General features: G+C 43.4%; 1 protein-coding gene and 1 non-coding gene across 2 annotated transcripts in view; one reads left to right on the top strand and one right to left on the bottom strand.

Moving 5' to 3' along the window:
- Nucleotides 1-16,082, bottom strand: part of SLC26A4 (solute carrier family 26 member 4) — a 51,882-nt gene extending 35,800 nt beyond the window's left edge. The window contains exons 1-6 of the mRNA XM_067745928.1: nt 15,938-16,082; nt 14,983-15,149; nt 13,328-13,467; nt 6,086-6,196; nt 4,220-4,404; nt 3,414-3,578 (exon numbers count right to left, since the gene is read on the bottom strand). Of these exons, the coding sequence (XP_067602029.1) occupies nt 3,414-3,578; nt 4,220-4,404; nt 6,086-6,196; nt 13,328-13,467; nt 14,983-15,146 (765 nt within the window). The 5' untranslated portion in view covers nt 15,147-15,149; nt 15,938-16,082. The remainder of the gene's footprint in view (nt 1-3,413; nt 3,579-4,219; nt 4,405-6,085; nt 6,197-13,327; nt 13,468-14,982; nt 15,150-15,937) is intronic.
- TRNAE-UUC (transfer RNA glutamic acid (anticodon UUC)) lies at nt 7,692-7,763 on the top strand. The gene has a single exon. It is a non-coding gene; the product is annotated as a tRNA-Glu (tRNA).
- Nucleotides 16,083-17,010: the final 928 nt, after the last annotated feature.

The raw sequence follows: 17,010 nt of genomic DNA on the forward strand, positions 1-17,010 counted from the left end.
TTCCATATTTCAGCCTAGTATTCTGACCAGTTCAAATCAAGATAATGAAACTTTTCAGAATGGGTAATATTTTACTATATTTCCTACCATGCTTGGAGAATTTTAGAACCATTTCATTTACAGAATTTCTTCCTTCTGGGTATATGAAGCCTTAAGTTAAAAATTATACCTGATATTACATATGAGGAAATTCACTGGTTAACTTTTGGTGCCAAATTTATTTTAATTCATCTTATCTCTATGAATATAACAAATCCCTCATAATCAGCCCTTGCTGTCAGGCATCTCCTCCTACCAGAACTTCTGTTGCATATATAAGATCAACCCTTAAAATGTTACTTTCCTTTTATAATGGCTTCATTTTTACATACTGAAATAGATTCGAAGTAATGAATCTGATCGAGCTTAGTGGTAGCTCTCAAAACTCCCACCATCTGGGCAGAACTTTTCCATGTGGTTTTCCTCCTCATTAGGGGAAGAAATGGGGAGGTAACGTCAATTTAGTCAGCAAGCAGAAAGGCTTCCCTTGTCTATTGAGACAAACCATTCAGAGTGAACGGTAGGAAGACATAACCACTTGGAAATGGACTGTGTGATTTACTTACATGATTGAGTAGTTACCTGGTAGCTTGACTATTACTAGTTCTGAATTCTGACAATTTTCCTTTCTGTCTCTTGTACCCAGCATCTCTGGCATTTGTAAACAAGTTTCTATTTTTCTTTCTTTCCCAATATTTCCTCCTCCCATTACTTGTATTCATTATTTCCTTTTTTTTTTTTTGGAGGAAGGAGCAGGCAGGCGATCCAGAGCACAAGCTTATAACAAAAGGGATGTTAACTACATTCCAGGGACAGCATCTTACAACAATCTTACAGTCTTTCCTGGAGGAATCCACAGCTGCCCTGCATGTGTTGAAGGATTTTTTCACGAATAATCGCAACTGGTAATATCATAAGCAGAATTCTCTGTTCAGGTACTGAGTGGCTCATTCAACCCTTATGCAATTATTTCCAGACCTGCTGATTCTTTTTTTTTTTTTTCCAGAGGAGCAAGCTTATATTCATCCTCACACAAGAATGATTGAAGTATCTTTATCCAACTTGGCTGGCCTGGGAGGAATTGCTTGCAGAATTCTGTAACACATTCTAACCTGAGGCTTCAAGAATAATGTTCAACAGGACATAAGTCACATAATAGTTTAAAAACTATTTTTGACCTTGTTCTAGTGTTTCCTGGTTACTTTGGTCTCTGTTGAAAGTGGGGTTATTTGTAGCACGCTTCATCTTAAACATAGTCCTAGGAGACCAGAAGGACTATTTCTGTCCCCTGTGTGTGGAAGTCCAGCAGTGGCCAAGGACCCAGGTCACCCAACGGCCTAGGCCTCCTGTGATCTGTGAGGATGCAGGCCTAGCGATGTTCACACGAGGAGGCGAGCACACTCAGTCGGAGTGTCTTGGTGGATTCAGGAGTAAGTGGGTTTGTACAGGGAGTGAACAGTGCCTGGCACATGGCACGTTTCAATAAATACTTATTGAAAAGATGAATGAATGACAATGAAGGAATAAATGAATGAACAGTTGATAGAGAAAGTAGGAAAGCAAAAAAAAAAATGGTGTGTAGGGACTGCAAAAGTGAGACAGCCTCTCAGAAAAAGGTAGTCAGAAGGTCTCAAAGCAAACCAAGGTCTTAGTAGGAAAAAAATCAACAGTGACAGAAATAATGATGAATGAAAAAACATCTGCTAATACGCTGGGTCCTTGGGAAGTGAACAGTAAGTTCCATGAGGTCTGATCGTCATGATAATGAAAATAACAATAATGAACTGGATTGTTACTATGAGCCTGGTATTGTACTAAGTGCTTTTCACAAATTTTCATTTTTAATCCTCAGAATGCTAACAAGCAGCTACTCTCATTACTCCCATTTTACAGCTGAGAACACTGAGGCTTAGAAAAGTTAAATATGACATGACCAGAATCACATGTGTCATAGGTGGTGGAACCAAGACTTCAACTCAAGTCTATTGAAGTTCAAAGTCTATGATCTTTTTTTTTTTTTTTTTTTTTTTGCGGTACGCGGGCCTCTCACTGTTGTGGCCTCGCCCGTTGTGGAGCACAGGCTCCGGACGCGCAGGCTCAGCGGCCATGGTTCACGGGCCCAGCCGCTCCGCGGCATGTGGGATCTTCCCGGACCGGGGCACGAACCCATGTCCCCTGCATCGGCAGGCGGACTCTCAACCATTGCGCCACCAGGGAAGCCCAAAGTCTATGATCTTAATCACTATGTTAAACTGGCTCCTCTACCTAGTCCCACTGCCTAGCACAGTATCTGGCCTGGAATAGGCACTCGGTATGTCTGTTGAATGGACAGAGTAATGTGGGATTATGGCACTGCTGTGAACCTGAGCAAATTCCTGTCCACCTCACTAATTTTTAGATATGTATGCATGGCCTTACATCATTTTAGAAGCTAATACATGGGTCATTAAAGGACTCAAACTCATTCTTAACGCTGGCACATTGTATTTGCCTTGTATCATTCTCCCCAAGCTAGGGTGACATCATGTTACTATTACCACCATTTTTCAAGCGTTGATAACATGCTTTATATAGAACATACATTTAGATCCAAGAACTTTTTCAAATCTAATTAGTGTGATCTACATCCTTCTTTTGCATCTCTTTTGCATGTTGAATCATCTCTGAATCTAATGTTCCTCTTCGTCTATAATTGCTGAGACATTTACATTATGCATTTTATGGACTCTCACAGTTAAAAAGGGCTTTAGAGGTACATCTCCAATCATTTCACTTTATAAATAAAACAGAAAAGAAGCCTTGAGATGTGAAATAATAATTTCAAAATAACACTTTTTTTTTTTGAGAACTTGTTATATGCCAGCCCCTAGGCCAAGTGCTTCTCATATATCCTTATTTAACTTAATTGGTAGATATTACTACCAACTCCATTTTATGGAGAAGGAAGCTGAGGCATGGTGATTTGCTCATGTAATAGTGCAAATAATAAACAATAGGGTCAGGATATGAATCCCGTTCATCCAAACTGAGCTTTCAGCCACTGTCCTACACCATGTGTCCAAGGTCACTTAGCTTAGCAGAGGCAAAATTGAGAATGGGGTTCAAGTCTGCTGCCTCCCAGGCCAGTCTTCACTGTGGCACTTTGTTTTCGTTAATATTTTTAAGAGCAATGATACTTCTGAAACTATTTTGATCAACTGAGAACAATGTTTTACAAAATCTGCCTTTTTCAATGTTACCCCTGATTCTACTGCTTCTTTCAGAGAAGAATATGTTCAGTGACTCCCAAAGTATGGCATGGAGGAACGTACACTCTCCAGACTCAAGTTCAAGAGGAAAAGTGAGCCATCCCTGGATTAAGAAGCAGCACTTACATAGATAATGGAGAGAATTCCATTATAGTTTTTGGTTGAAACATTGAGGACAATCTTTAGCTGTGAGACCAACACTTGGAAGGCAGCAGCTGTTGTGAATCCACCAACCAAAGGATCTGCCAGGTACCTCACAATGAATCCAATCTGCAAACCTCCAAATATCAACTAGAACAAGAAGAAGGAAGGAAAAATTAAATGTTTGCCTGGGAGAAGGATCAACCCTTTTGAACTATTAATGAATTAAACTTAACACCAATTAAAACTCTGGTAGAAAAAAAAAAAAAAAAAAAAAAACTCTGGTAGCCTGCCGATAACACAAAAATACTTGTAGGAAAGAAATCTGAATTTCTTAATGCCCTCTCTCCTCCACCACTCTAAAATTTGAAAACCATGTGTAGTACGAACATTAAGTATTTCTAGATATGTAATAAGAAAAGAAAAATTCATGTAGCTTATTTCTGTGACTTGCAGTTTCCATGGCTCTGCTCAACAGAACATTTTTTTTCTCTTTATGGGTTCTGGCACATTTCCCTTCTCTTAGTCTCATTTGAATCACACATGTTCTTCTGCCTTTTTTTTTTTTTTTTTCTGTCTCTGACTTTGATGATTAAGTGAGCCTTAATAAGTGGGGGCTTGCTGACTATTTTAGCATCTGACCTAAAACAATATAACTTAAAAAATAACTTTGAGGGGTCGGTAAATTGACTTGTTTTGCTTTTAAATGAATCTTTAAGTCCACATGCTCTACAGTTAATTCTTTCAAATACAAATCATGCCAATCTGTATATTCCTTGTAAGCCCATTACCTGTATGATTCCAACCAAAAGAGTAAGGGTGCTCGCAATCAATACTCTTGCTGCGTCTCTAGCTGCAGAGTCTATCATGGTGGTATTCAGTGTAGTTCCATTACTGCTGGACATGAGAAAGTGTTCGTCGGGGGCCATGCTCAGAACAACAGATCCCACCATTAAACTGACCACTGGGAAAGGTCCTGGGGGAAAAAAAGTCTCTTATCAACTAATAATTATTAATCACTTGTAAATCAACTATACCTCCATAAAAAAACTTTAAAAAATTATTATTATTAATTGCAAATGTTTAGGCTCAACATGTCTACATAGGATTAGAAAGATGTGTGAAGTAATTAGCTGTGATTGGGAAAATACTGTTTGTTCACAAAAAAAAGCTAAAAAGTAGATGCTTCAATGCATTCATGACCCAGAAATGAGCAAGAGAGACATGTAGGTGGGTCATTGTAATACAGCTTTCAGACTGCTTTGTAAGCACACAGGAAGGGTGTCTAACCTATCTGTGTGTGATCTTCACGTATATGGGTGGGACATGGGGGGTGGAGGGAGGAGTTGTCAAGAAAGGTTTCCTGGCAGAAATGGCATACTGGCTGAGCCATTACTTGTTCCATCTTATTTTTATTACAGGTAAGTTCATTTCCTAGAGTATCCAACGTCCTGATCTCTGTGGAGATAAGGACCTTGATCAATATCACCTGATCAAAATTAGGTTAAAGAAATAGCAAAGGGAGTATAGAGTTTCTCTTTTTCTCTTTCCAAGACAAATTTTTTCATATCAAATGCCAGTCTGTAAGATTCTACGTTTCAAAAGTACTTTTCTTTCAGCAGCTGCTCCATTCACTACTGATGTTTTTATCCATGATGATGATGATCCTATCCTTTGATCATGGAAGGCTTTAACAGCTGGGAGGGCTCAGTACCAAAATCCAGTAACCCGGAGTGTCTAAATGTATAGAACACCAAAGAGAAACAAATCAGCTTCTGTGTTCCTCACCTCGCCATGCATTTGATACTGATCTACTCTCCCAGGTGAGAAAGTTATTTTAGTCAATAACCTCATTCTGATCTCCTTTTATAGACAAGGCAATATGCCAGACACTGGGGGAAATACAACGAAGGATAAGGATATGGGCTGGGGATATAGTAGTAGATGGCTGCATTTGTTTCAAAAGGATTGCCCAGGTACACATGTCTAGCCAGCAGATGGATGTAGGCGAAAAGTTATCTCAAGTGTAAATGTCAACGTTGCAAAATAGCATTAAAACACTCATTTACTAGAACATTTTAGCTGAAGAAAATTCAAATTTTAGGAAGTTCAGGAAATAAATCTATTTTGGGCCATACCAAGAAGGACAGCCAAGCTCAGTTTCTAAATTGTTGTGGCACGATTTTGCCAGTCTTCCAATATTAGTGACTTAAAATAAGTATGCTCTTTAATAAGACAATGAATATGTATTTGATGAACATAATTTAGTAAAAGCTAAGTTAATCTAGTAAAACAGCAGGTTTGAAGACCTCTTGAAGATTTTTTTTCCCTTGTCATTTTTAATTTTAGAACACTTTCTAAATATAGAGTCAAATGTATTACATTTTTGAAAAGCAAAACATGCTAAGATTTGAAGGTAGACTACAATTTTTTAATAATCTTTCAATTTTCTCCTCTTCATTAAAAAAAAGGGGATTAAGTGTAAAGCTTACACTTTACACTTAAGAACCATTGCATCATTGAATAGGAAAAGCGGGTAAAGCACTGATGCCCTATCTCCCTAGAAAACATTAACAAAGATATGGAAGCAGAACACACATAATATAGCCCAAACACGTTAAATGTGAACAAATAGAATTGTATATGCTTATAATTACCAACTGAGATGTGTCTTGATGTTCCGAAGATAAAGTATGTCAGGATAGGAAAAAAAGCAGAGTAGAGACCATATCCAACAGGAACAGCAGCTAGTAGAGCATACGCCATGCCTGAAAGTACATCCAAAATGATCAAATTCAGAAACAAAAGTTATGCTTTATGTCTACGGTACAGAGAAAGGCCTTTTCATAGATCTCTTCAACTTACAGCTCATTCTGAGTGATTTCCTTACTACGCTAGGATGCAGAACATGATTCAAATCAGCTGGGATAACGATTGCAGCTCACGTATCACCTGCTCAAAGGAGCTGACTCAACTGATTAGTAGCTCAATCATCAGGTGAGTGGAAAAAGAAAGTCAAGTCAGTTGTTGATTAAAAACTTGATCAAGGGCTTCCCTGGTGGCGCAGTGGTTGAGAGTCCGCCTACTGATGCGGGGGACGCGGGTTCGTGCCCCGGTCCAGGAAGATCCCACATGCTGCGGAGCGGCTGGGCCCGTGAGCCATGGCCACTGAGCCTGCGCATCCGGAGCCTGTGCTCCGCCATCGGAGAACCCACAACAGTGAGAGGCCCATGTACCGCAAAAAAAAAAAAAAAAAAAACAACTTGATCAATTCAGTTCAAAGGCTCAGGCTGGGTTTGTCTGAATTCAGTGTTTCAGTGCTGTGAGGAACACAGTCATTGTTGCCTGCCCTTTCTCCTTTCTTGTGGGGGAACAGAAGTTAGATCCAAACAAAGAAAAAATCTCACCTTTGTACATAGCATAGGCTCTCCACTAGGAGATCAACACCTTCGCTAGGCTATCCCAAGTGGCTTCCGGGTCCATGAATGTCACACTGTATGGAGAAATCTCAACCTTTCTGTGTACATGGCAGTGGAAGACAATAATGTGTTGGCTTTTTGTTTGTTTTTTGCCTTAAACAACAAACATCTATTTCTCACGGTTCTGAAGACTGAGAGCTTCAGGATCAAAGTACCAGCAGTTTCAGTGTCTGGTGAGGGCCCTCTTTCTGGTTTGCAGATGGCTGCCTTCTTGTTGTATCCTCACATGGCACAGAGAGAGTGAGCTCTGGCCTCTTCCTCTTTTTATAAGGGGACTCTACCTGATTACTTCCCAAAGGCTCCCACCTCCAAATATTATCACAATGGGGATTAAGGCTTCAAGATAAGAATTTTGGAGGAACACAAACATTCAGTCCATAGCCCTTTCCTTCTCCTGTGGGTTTTTTTTGATTAAATGCTTCTTAGGTAGTCAGCACATCTTACTCTCTATTACCTCCCTACATTTTACTCACTCACAGTGAGAGAAAACCAAGCCCTTTGACCTTTGGGTCATTAATAAAGGATTACATTTATAACAGTAAAAAAAAAAAAAAAAGTGGCAACAACCTAAATATCTTAGCCTCTGAGTGCCCCAAATTATTTATTGAATGAATGTTTCAAAACAGGGAAGTGGTTAACTAAATTATACTGTAATTCTATGAAATGAAGTTGATGTGCTGCATAGAAATAATTTACTACTAATAATTTACCTATCTCTAGTACAATAAAGTGCATATAAGAAATAAGTGAGAAAAGGCAGGATTCAAAATAGTGATCAGGGAATTCCCTGGTGGTCCAGTGGTTAGGACTTGGCACTTTCACTGCCATGGCCCAGGTTCAATCCCTGGTCAGGGAACTAAGATCCCACAAGTGAGCAGAGCGGCCAAAAAAAAAAAAAAACCCACAAAATAGTGATCAGTATGCATGCTTCCACTTTTGTTAAAGTAAACGTGTTTGTTGTAAGCATTTAAAAATATGAAAAGATTTAACAGAATTCAGGTATGCAAAGACTATAATATAATAAACACCCATGTACCCACCCTCTAGCTTAAGAAGTAAATTATTGCCAGTACAGTTGAAACTCTCTATATAGTCTTTCTCATTCACATCGTCTTTCCTCCCTCCACCCTCAGGAATCAACCACTATCCTGAATTTAGTGCTTACCGTTCTCACACATTTCTTTATACCTTTACGCAGATGTGCATTTATGTGTCTAGTAGAATATTTACTAAAATATGGGTTTAGTGGGTTATCTATATGCTAGGATCAAAGGAGACTTCTCATTTGTTGAAGAGGTATTTTTTTCATGTTCCTTATATGTATTTTCTAGTTTCCCACAATAAACATTCATTCATTCAGCAATTATTGATTATGTACCCTCCATGTGCCAGGCACTGTTCTAGGTTTGGGGGAATATGGGAGTGGACAAAACAAAGTCTCTGCCCTTAGAGAGTTTTCATTCTAGAAGAATCTGTATTACTGATGCAAATGTTTTCATATATAAATTACAACAAGGAATTGCAATAAACAGTCATCCCAAGAGCATAGAGTAGAAAGGTGAGGCCACAAAGGGAAGACAAGAAAAGAAGGAGCAAAAACAAAAGCAAAAAAAAAAAAATTTTTTTTAAATATTAAAAAATAAAAGAGGGCTTCCCTGGTGGCGCAGTTGTTGAGAGTGTTTTTTCCAAGTATTTGTATTTTTTTCAAGTCTATGTATTATTTTCAAGTCTTTCTCAAACTTCCACTTGCCTAAACTGGGCTCTGCAGTCCTTACAGGCCTGGAAAATGGGGGCTTTTTCAGTTTTCACAAAGTATCCTATTTCAGGACAACTGCTACTCAGATATACTGTAAGCATATTATAAGGGAATTTGGTACAACAATTTTGAAATTATGTAATTTGTAAAGAAATCTAAGCCATTGATTTAAACTATGGAATCTCTTGTGTTGGCACCATTCCTATGTAGGATGGTGGCACATATTGATAAAGGTGCTAGCAAACATTCGGAAGCATCTAGAAGGCAAAAGTATCCATAGAAAGTAGAGAGCAGGTTCCCCATAGGTACGATTAAAAATAGCACTAGGGGGCTTCCCTGGTGGCACAGTGGTTGAGAATCCGCCTGCTGATGCAGGGGACGCGGGTTCGTGCCCCGGTCTGGGAGGATCCCACGTGCCGCGGAGAGGCTGGGCCCGTGAGCCGTGGCCGCTGGGCCTGCGCGTCCGGAGCCTGTGCTCCGCAACGGGAGAGGCCGCAACAGTGAGAGGCCCGAGTACCGCAAAAAAAAAAAAAAAGCACTAAAAGGGCTGCATTGATTTCTTGCTGCCTAGTGGGAACTTTTTGTTAATAATAAAAGTAAAAAAGATTTCATGATCCTTAGCATTTCTGGCTTCTCAGTAACTCCGATGAGTTTTTCCCTACCCCTCAGCTGCCCAGCCAGTGGTTATATTGGTTATAGCGTGGACCTTGCCATCCCTAGAAACTGCAGTGCCACCTCTGAGATCTCAACGTTGAGCCTCCTGCTCTCCACCTACAGCCACCTAGCCTCCCTGCTCACCTACTCCAAAATCCTTACTGCAACATTTCTTTGTCCTCAGGAGGCTTCTAATCCATGAACGGATCCACTATCCTTGGCAGCCTCTCATATTCACTTGCCTCCTTGTCCATAGAATTTTCACAAGTACTCTGAACTTCCTGGCTTCACTCTCTCTCTCCTTCCCCTGTCTTCTCTGGTAAAGCCCCAGTCTGGCCAAACCCAAGCATCACCCTATTCCATGCCAGGATCCAAGCAGCTGGATAACTGAACTAAAGTTCTCTACATTTGGGCTGGCCAGTTTCACATAAATTTCATGATCACAAGCCCCAGATGGGAACTCCACACTGCCTGGCCATCCAATTTCATTTCCTCAGGAAGTGTGCTTTTCCTCACCCCGAGATAGCTACTCAGACTTCCCCTACTTCCCTCAAACTTCCCATCCCCCTTCTCTATACAGACACTGTTTAGAGATGAATCCTAGACTTCAACCAAAACATGGACTCCATGAGATGCCTGTTGGCTTTTTACCAAAATTTCCAATCTCTCTGCATCTGCACAGTTTTGTCTGTCTTTTCTCCTTTGAAAATGGAGGGAAAATATCCCACCTATCTTTAAGGAGCAGCCCTCCCACTTCTATCCTTGAACCGATCTACACTTGCTCCTTCTTGTCACTTTTAGTTGTTTCTCCTCTACCTCATGGACCACAGATCTCATGGTCCACTGGGTCACATCTGTGTTCTAGTACCTCCTATATTAAAAGAAAAATATATCCTCCCATCACTCTATCTTTGCCTTTTATGCCTCTGCTTACAGCCATTTCTCTACTCTGCTTCACAGCAAACCTTCTTAAAAGTATTGTCTGTGTTCCATCACCAAGAGCATTCCATACTACAGACCCCTCTATCCTTAAAAAAAAAGGAAAGAAAGAAAGAAAAGAAAACAACTCCTCTCTTGGCTTCTGACCCCACATTCCTCAGACTGTTCTTTTTCTCTAACTTCCTGAGCCCAACCTCCTCATGTTTCTTTGTGGCCCCTCCTCAACTCCCCGACCTTTAAGTACTCCAGCTCCATTCTCCTCCCCATCTGCCCTTTCTCCCTAGGTAGTTTCAGGCATTCCCACTCCTTTAAATATCACCTCTAAAGTGATGCTTTCTGGACTTTTATGTCTAGCCCAGACCTCTCCAATGACCTTCCCACTTCTAGTGTCTCCAACTCCATATTTGGCGTCTCAAATGTGGCATGTCCAAAAGGAAATGCTTGGTTTTCCATCCCAGTCCTGGTCCTCAGCCAGTCCCAATCCATCAGTATATTACCCGTGATTCCTGCTCCAAAATACATTTCAGGGGACTTCCCTGGTGGTACAGTGGTTAAGACTTCTCACTTCCAATGCAGGGGGCGCCGGTTCAATCTCGGGTGCAGCCAAGCAATGTATATATTTATTTCAGATCTCTGCAGCTCTCTCTAATCTCCTGCTTGATTGGCTTCAAGCCGAACCATCTATCCTCAGGGCTGGGACTTGGGAGAGGCAAGCGAGCAAGCGAAGTGCCTGGGGCGCATTATTGAAGAAGGCCCCCAGAGAGTAACTCATTTACGCATCTTAGTCCTGGCCCTGTCTAACCTTATCTCCTCCTGTTCACTCCCCCCAGCCCGCCCCCTCCTCCACCCACACTGGAATTCTTCCCGTTCCTCCCTTGAAAATACTATGCTCTTTTTGACCTCAGGGACTTTGCACCTTTGCCTGGTACAACCCTTCTTTCTGCTCCTTACACGGCTGTCTCCTTCCCATCCTCCTGACCCTGATTAAATTTCACGCCCTCAGGAAGCCTTCCTTGACCACTCTAACTAAAATAAACACTCCATCCCCAAATTAATCCCTATTCAAGCCTATTTAATCCACCATAACAGATATCACAATCTGTAATTATTTTTCTATTTATCTGCTTATTTATTTAATTCCTCTGTCTCCCACTTAAAATGAGCTCCGTGAGGTCAGTACCCACCCATGCCTGTCAGTAAACCACTGAATCCCCATGGCTGGCCTACATATGTTATTCGATGAATGAATGATGATGAATGATGAATGAACATACGAACGAACCACGTTCACCTCCCAGAAATTCACCTTACAAAGATAACTTCATAGAGATAATGTTTCTGGAAAGCGTATCAGTCATAAAGTGAGGAACTGCATCGTTTATAAATTAAGATCCTAGGAATTAGACTCTGGGTTCAAATCCCAGCTCCACAACTTACCAGCTCCATGACCTTGGACAGGATGCTTAATAAATGAAACTAAAACTAAAGTTAATTCTTATAAGATACTTGTCTATGAACACTTGGGGGATATAGCTTGAAACACCATTTTTCATACATAAAGATGATTCATTATCAGGAATGCAATTCAGTCCTCTTTAGTAAAGGTTTACAGGGCCACCTATTTTGTGCCAGTCTCATGCTAGGCACTAGCTAAACAAATATGAATTAGACAGTTCCTGTCCCCCAGGAGCCACAGGGCGTTGCCATGTCACAGCTATTAAAGTCCACTGTGTACACGGCACTTGGCATCATTTAACGTATGAACCGCATCGCCCCACCCACCTTTGTGATTGAAAACATGGTTGGCCAGGCTGTGGCTCTGCACTGGGGCCACAGAATATCTTCCTTCTCTGTGGGAATCTCCCTGGCCTGATCTGAATAATGCTGAGAGCTCTATAGACAAATTTTGTCTCATGGCATTGCTCAACCTCTATTACTAACTTCTGAAATAGTCCATTTCCAAGTCATCTCTCTACACACATTTCTACCCCACCCTACTTCCCATCACTTGGCAAACTGAGACTTACCCTTCAGGGAAACAGCTCTGATGACTCCTCCTCTAGGAAGCCATTCCCAGTCTCCGAAGGCTGGGTTGAGTGCCCCTGTGTGCACTCCCTTCCCAAGCAATGTTACCCCTGCTATACAGTTGGTCCTTCCATTGAACTGTTATCTATCTCCTCACTGGACTATGAGCTCCTTGAAAGCAGGTGGTGCATCTTATTCATGTCAGAATACCTAGTGCCTGGCACCTACTAGATACTCCATAAAATGATAATAAATAAATGAGATTTCTGTTTTCATGGTCCAGAAGCTTTGTAGAGTTGAGGCAAGGGCAGAAGCAAGACGATGGGGGTGGAGGACAAAGGAGAATGCCCATACTGCTATGCACCAGCCATGCAATAGATTTCCAAGATGTTCATGGAAATGTGGCATAAAGGCAGTTTAAAAAATGTCCTGTGTTGGGACATTTTGCCAAAAGATTAAAATACGGGGATGGATTTAAAAAGGGGAGGGGGAGGTAAGGGGAGAAAAAGCCACTTACGTGTAGTCCAGGCTAAAATACGTCTTTCCCTTTCCCTTAAGTCAGTTTCAAACTGCAGGTCAAGACCATGTATGCAATGTAAAATAATTTAACGGCCTACAATCATCATTTAAAAAATATAAGCAGAATAGAATAGGACAGAATAGAAAATAGCAGAGTGTATCACCTGTAATGAGGGTAAATATTATTTCACAAAACTTGAGATATGTGTGTATAGATCATGATGTAATGCAGATTTCTTACTGTGAGTTCTGATCAGGGAAAATTGGGAAGCTGCTGCTTAGGTGATAGGGCTCTAGTTGGAGCCATGCAGCTAAAGAAGCAGCAGGACTTCCCCGGAAGAGAACTCCAAGGAAGAGGAGAAACAGGGGAATCTCACCACTAAGGGGCAGACTCTGGAGGAAAGATGAAGGCTGTGGAGGGTGAGCAAGCCTTTGTTGCAGACCCATGAGAGCGAGGGGAGAGTTAGGAACGGCTGCTGGAGACTGCAGTTCTCCATAATTTGGGAGCTAGTCCACCACCATCTTACCTTGCAGTGTCCCCACTAGCCCAGTACTAAATCCCGAAATGGTATCACTAAGCAGCCATTCCTTGATCCGGTATTTGGGGAGCCAGTCCAAGATGGGCAGGAGAGTCTTCAGCACACCAAGTGTTCTCTTTCTTGAACAACTGTCAAAAGGCAAGAAAACTGGACTTCCAATCCAATCTCCGTCACAGCCCACTGCAAATCACAAAGTTTTGAACTGAACTCTGCTAATGTTTCTAACTATTTAGAAAAAAGGATAGGAATTGCATGGAAAATACTAACAGTGAAGTGCTTACCATGTCTTTGCCAAGAACTCTATTTACCCTTTTAAATGCACTGTACTAGAAAACACAGGATTAAGTGTTCCCTCCCCTCTCCCACCTTCTTAATCCTCTGAGAAAATATCCCTAAGCAAGAACCCATTTTCTGGTCCAGCCCCAGATTGATCAATGTAGGGTCTTTAAATGGAGATTAATTTTTGGACTTCTAACCCAGGCACTTTCTTCTTCTTCTCTTTTTCTTTCAAGAAACATAAACAAACTCTGTATATTTTGGCAATAGGAGCTTGGAGCCAGTTTTTACAACCCTTTACATGATGAATCTATATCTTGCTGCACCTTGCTATCTAGTTTTTAAAATTCAACAACCTATAGGTAAAAGAAGAAACATATTAAAAGTAGGTGAACACTATTTGACTCCTGATTCAAATAAATTATTTTAAAAATTATATTTATGAGACAATTTGAAATTTTGGACTTAATTTTTTATATTAAGGAATTTTAAAATTTTTGTGTGTGATAATGGAATTGTGGTTGTATTTTTTGAGTCCCTAAAGATATATACAGACAAAATAAAAAACAAAAAGAAACACCATATGGGACTTACGTTAAAAAAAAAAGTCGAGCGGGGCAAGTATGTGGTGAAACAAGATTAACTTTGAGGTGATCATATTTGAAGCTGGGTGATGGGTAAAAACATGGGGGGGGGTTCATTACACTACTATGCCTACTTTTGAATGTGTTTGAAATGTTTTATAATAAAAGGTTTTTTAACAGAAAGAAAATCTAGCAGCAGCTGATAGTTCCCTTTTTGTTTGTGATATCTACTTACGGGTGTCCCGTTTGGGTTTAGAGATTGATGGAGGTTCTTCTCGGGGGGCCCTACTGCCTGACAGTGGACAGCTTGGAGCACAACGCGCTCCGTGTTCTCGCCTTCACTTCGTGTCTCTGAGTGGCATCCGTCCTAGATGAGTTTGGGGCTTTCAAGGATTCTTGGTCAGGTGACGGGTTACCCATCACCTCTCTGTAATCGAGCACCTTGCTCTCCCACTCTCCTCAGCCTAGCCTTCACGAGAAGGCCGTGGGGACCCTCTGTACCCCAAGGCGCACTCCAGGTGCCCTCAAGAGAGGAAAAGGAGATGCGGCTCCCCGAACACACCCTCTCCAAAGATGAGTTTCCGAGGCTAGGGTCGATTCGGACCGAGAATGATAGAGCCACTCTCCCACCGGGAAGGCCAGAGTCCGTGAGCTGACCGAAGCCGGGTCGACCCTGCAGGGCGGCGCAGCATCCCACACTCCGCCGCCGGGCACGCCCGCGGGTCGGCGCGCCCGGATTCCCGGCTTCACTGAGCCCCGCGCCCCGCCCGCCACGGCTGCTACCTGCAGCCCTTGGCCAGGCTCTCCCGCAGCGTCTTGCGCTCCTGCAGGCGCCGCTCGTACTGCTGCTGGAAGGCGAGCTCGCTGTAGACCGGCCGCGACACCACGTAGCTGCAGCTGTACTCGGGGAGCGGCGGCGGCTCCAACCTGCCGCCCGGCGCTGCCATGACCTGCGAGGCGGAGGACGACGAGGAGGGAGGAGATGGAACGAGGGAAGAGAAGAGGAGGTGAAGACCGCCCGTTAGCCGCCCCCGGCCGGCCCCACCTGTTGGAGCCGATCCCCGAGACCCTGGTCCGCGCGCTGCCGCCCTCCGCGCCCGGGCCCGCAGCCCCCGGGCGCGCACCTCCAGCCTGCAGGGGGCCCTGAGGACCTCTGGGTTCCGAGCCTGCACCTGCCGCCTGGCGCAACCGGACTTTTATTAATAAGAGAGTGAGCCCGGCGCTGGGGGGCGGCGGGAGCCCGACCCAGTCCCCTCAGATGGGCAGCCAGGGCGCTGTCCGCGTCCTGAAATCTCCCCAAACCCGGGCTGGGGCCCGCGGCGCGCAGGGGGCAGGAAGGGGGACCCTGTGAACATCCCTCTCTCCCCGCACCCGACCCAGGGCGCAGCGCCAGGCGCGCCCTGGGAAAGAAGCACAACCCCCGGGGCCGGGCGTGGGACCCTCAGTTCATGCTCTCCGGGTCCCGAGGCTGCGCGCGCGCTGCAGGCAAATTCCAGCAGCCGGGCGCGCTCTTCCGGGGACAGAACTTTGGGCGGGTGAGCAGGTCTCACCCCTCGGCCTGTTTTCCTAGCTTCCTTCTCGCACTCAGCTTCTCAGAAAGAAGGCTGTACTGTCCCCTGCCCGGCGGCTCTGTGTCACCCCACCCCCCTCCACTAGTCCCATCCCCAACCAGCGATGCCTCCCCGGGAGTTAAGCCAGGGCGGGGTGGGGTGCGCTGCATCTTCAGCGACGATCTCACCTGCTTCGGCTCAAGTCCGGCCCGGAATGCCCCCGGGACAGCCGTTCCGCCGCCTTTATAGCGCTCGCAGAAGGCAGTGAGACGTTTTATTTATGGAGCAACAGAGACACCTTAGTCCAAAAGAGGGACACACAGGCAGCGGTCTTTTCCCCACCTATCCTACCGGGAAAAAAAAAATCCTACCCCTCCCGAATTCTTTCCCTTTCCCGAACCAGGAAGGCTAAGAATCTTACTGGCTGTCACCCAGGGGCCACCCGAATCCTCACTCGCGCCCTAATTACTAACGTGGGTTACGAGGTCAGGGGCGAAACAGCCTCTGGGAAATTTGTTACGGAGAGCAGAGCCCAGCGTGGAAGAAGAGGTCAGCTATTGCGGGGAACGCTGACCTTGACCCCTAGGTTGTATGAATCCGGAAGCTCCAAGGTCTGACACGCAGCTCTCACACCAGGTGGAGAGGAGGAAAGGAGCAGTGGCCAGTTTTGCATTTAATAAGACTTTGGATTTCTAGAAAGTCTTTCTTTACAAGTACCCAGTGTGTGGTGGTTATAGAGAGTTCATAATTTATTCATAAATGTTAGATACGAACTTTTCTGTGTTTGTGTGTATTTCACTTCACAATCAAAATCAAGTGCCCAGGTGGCCCCTTTTCTTACCTGACTGACTCTGGTTCTTTTGATGTTTCTTCTCGTTCATCTGAACAGTCAAGGAGGGAATAAACTGGACTAAACAGGAATCAAGACTAGAAGAGAGTGAGTGGGGAGTCTGATGTATCCTACTTAATCAGTGTTTTGTCTTCTGCTGGGATGAATCTTGCTGAAACTGACTAATACGGGTTAAGATGAAGGGAAGGAGAGTTTGGTAAACAGGAAGATTCTCTCCTGATTATCAGTAAATGCAGAAGAGGCTCTAAAATATGGACCTTCTGGACACCAGCCTTCAGTTACCCAGCTGGAAAATTCAGACAATGACCATTCTATAAGCAACAGGAAACAGAATCCTCACAGGAGAACCCTAGTGTAAATCCCCTGAAATTGTATTCAACACGGTGTGGTGAACATGTGTGTGTTTTTCTG

Source organism: Pseudorca crassidens, chromosome 8, assembly GCF_039906515.1.
Source record: "Pseudorca crassidens isolate mPseCra1 chromosome 8, mPseCra1.hap1, whole genome shotgun sequence".
Classification (NCBI taxonomy): Eukaryota; Metazoa; Chordata; class Mammalia; order Artiodactyla; family Delphinidae; genus Pseudorca; species Pseudorca crassidens.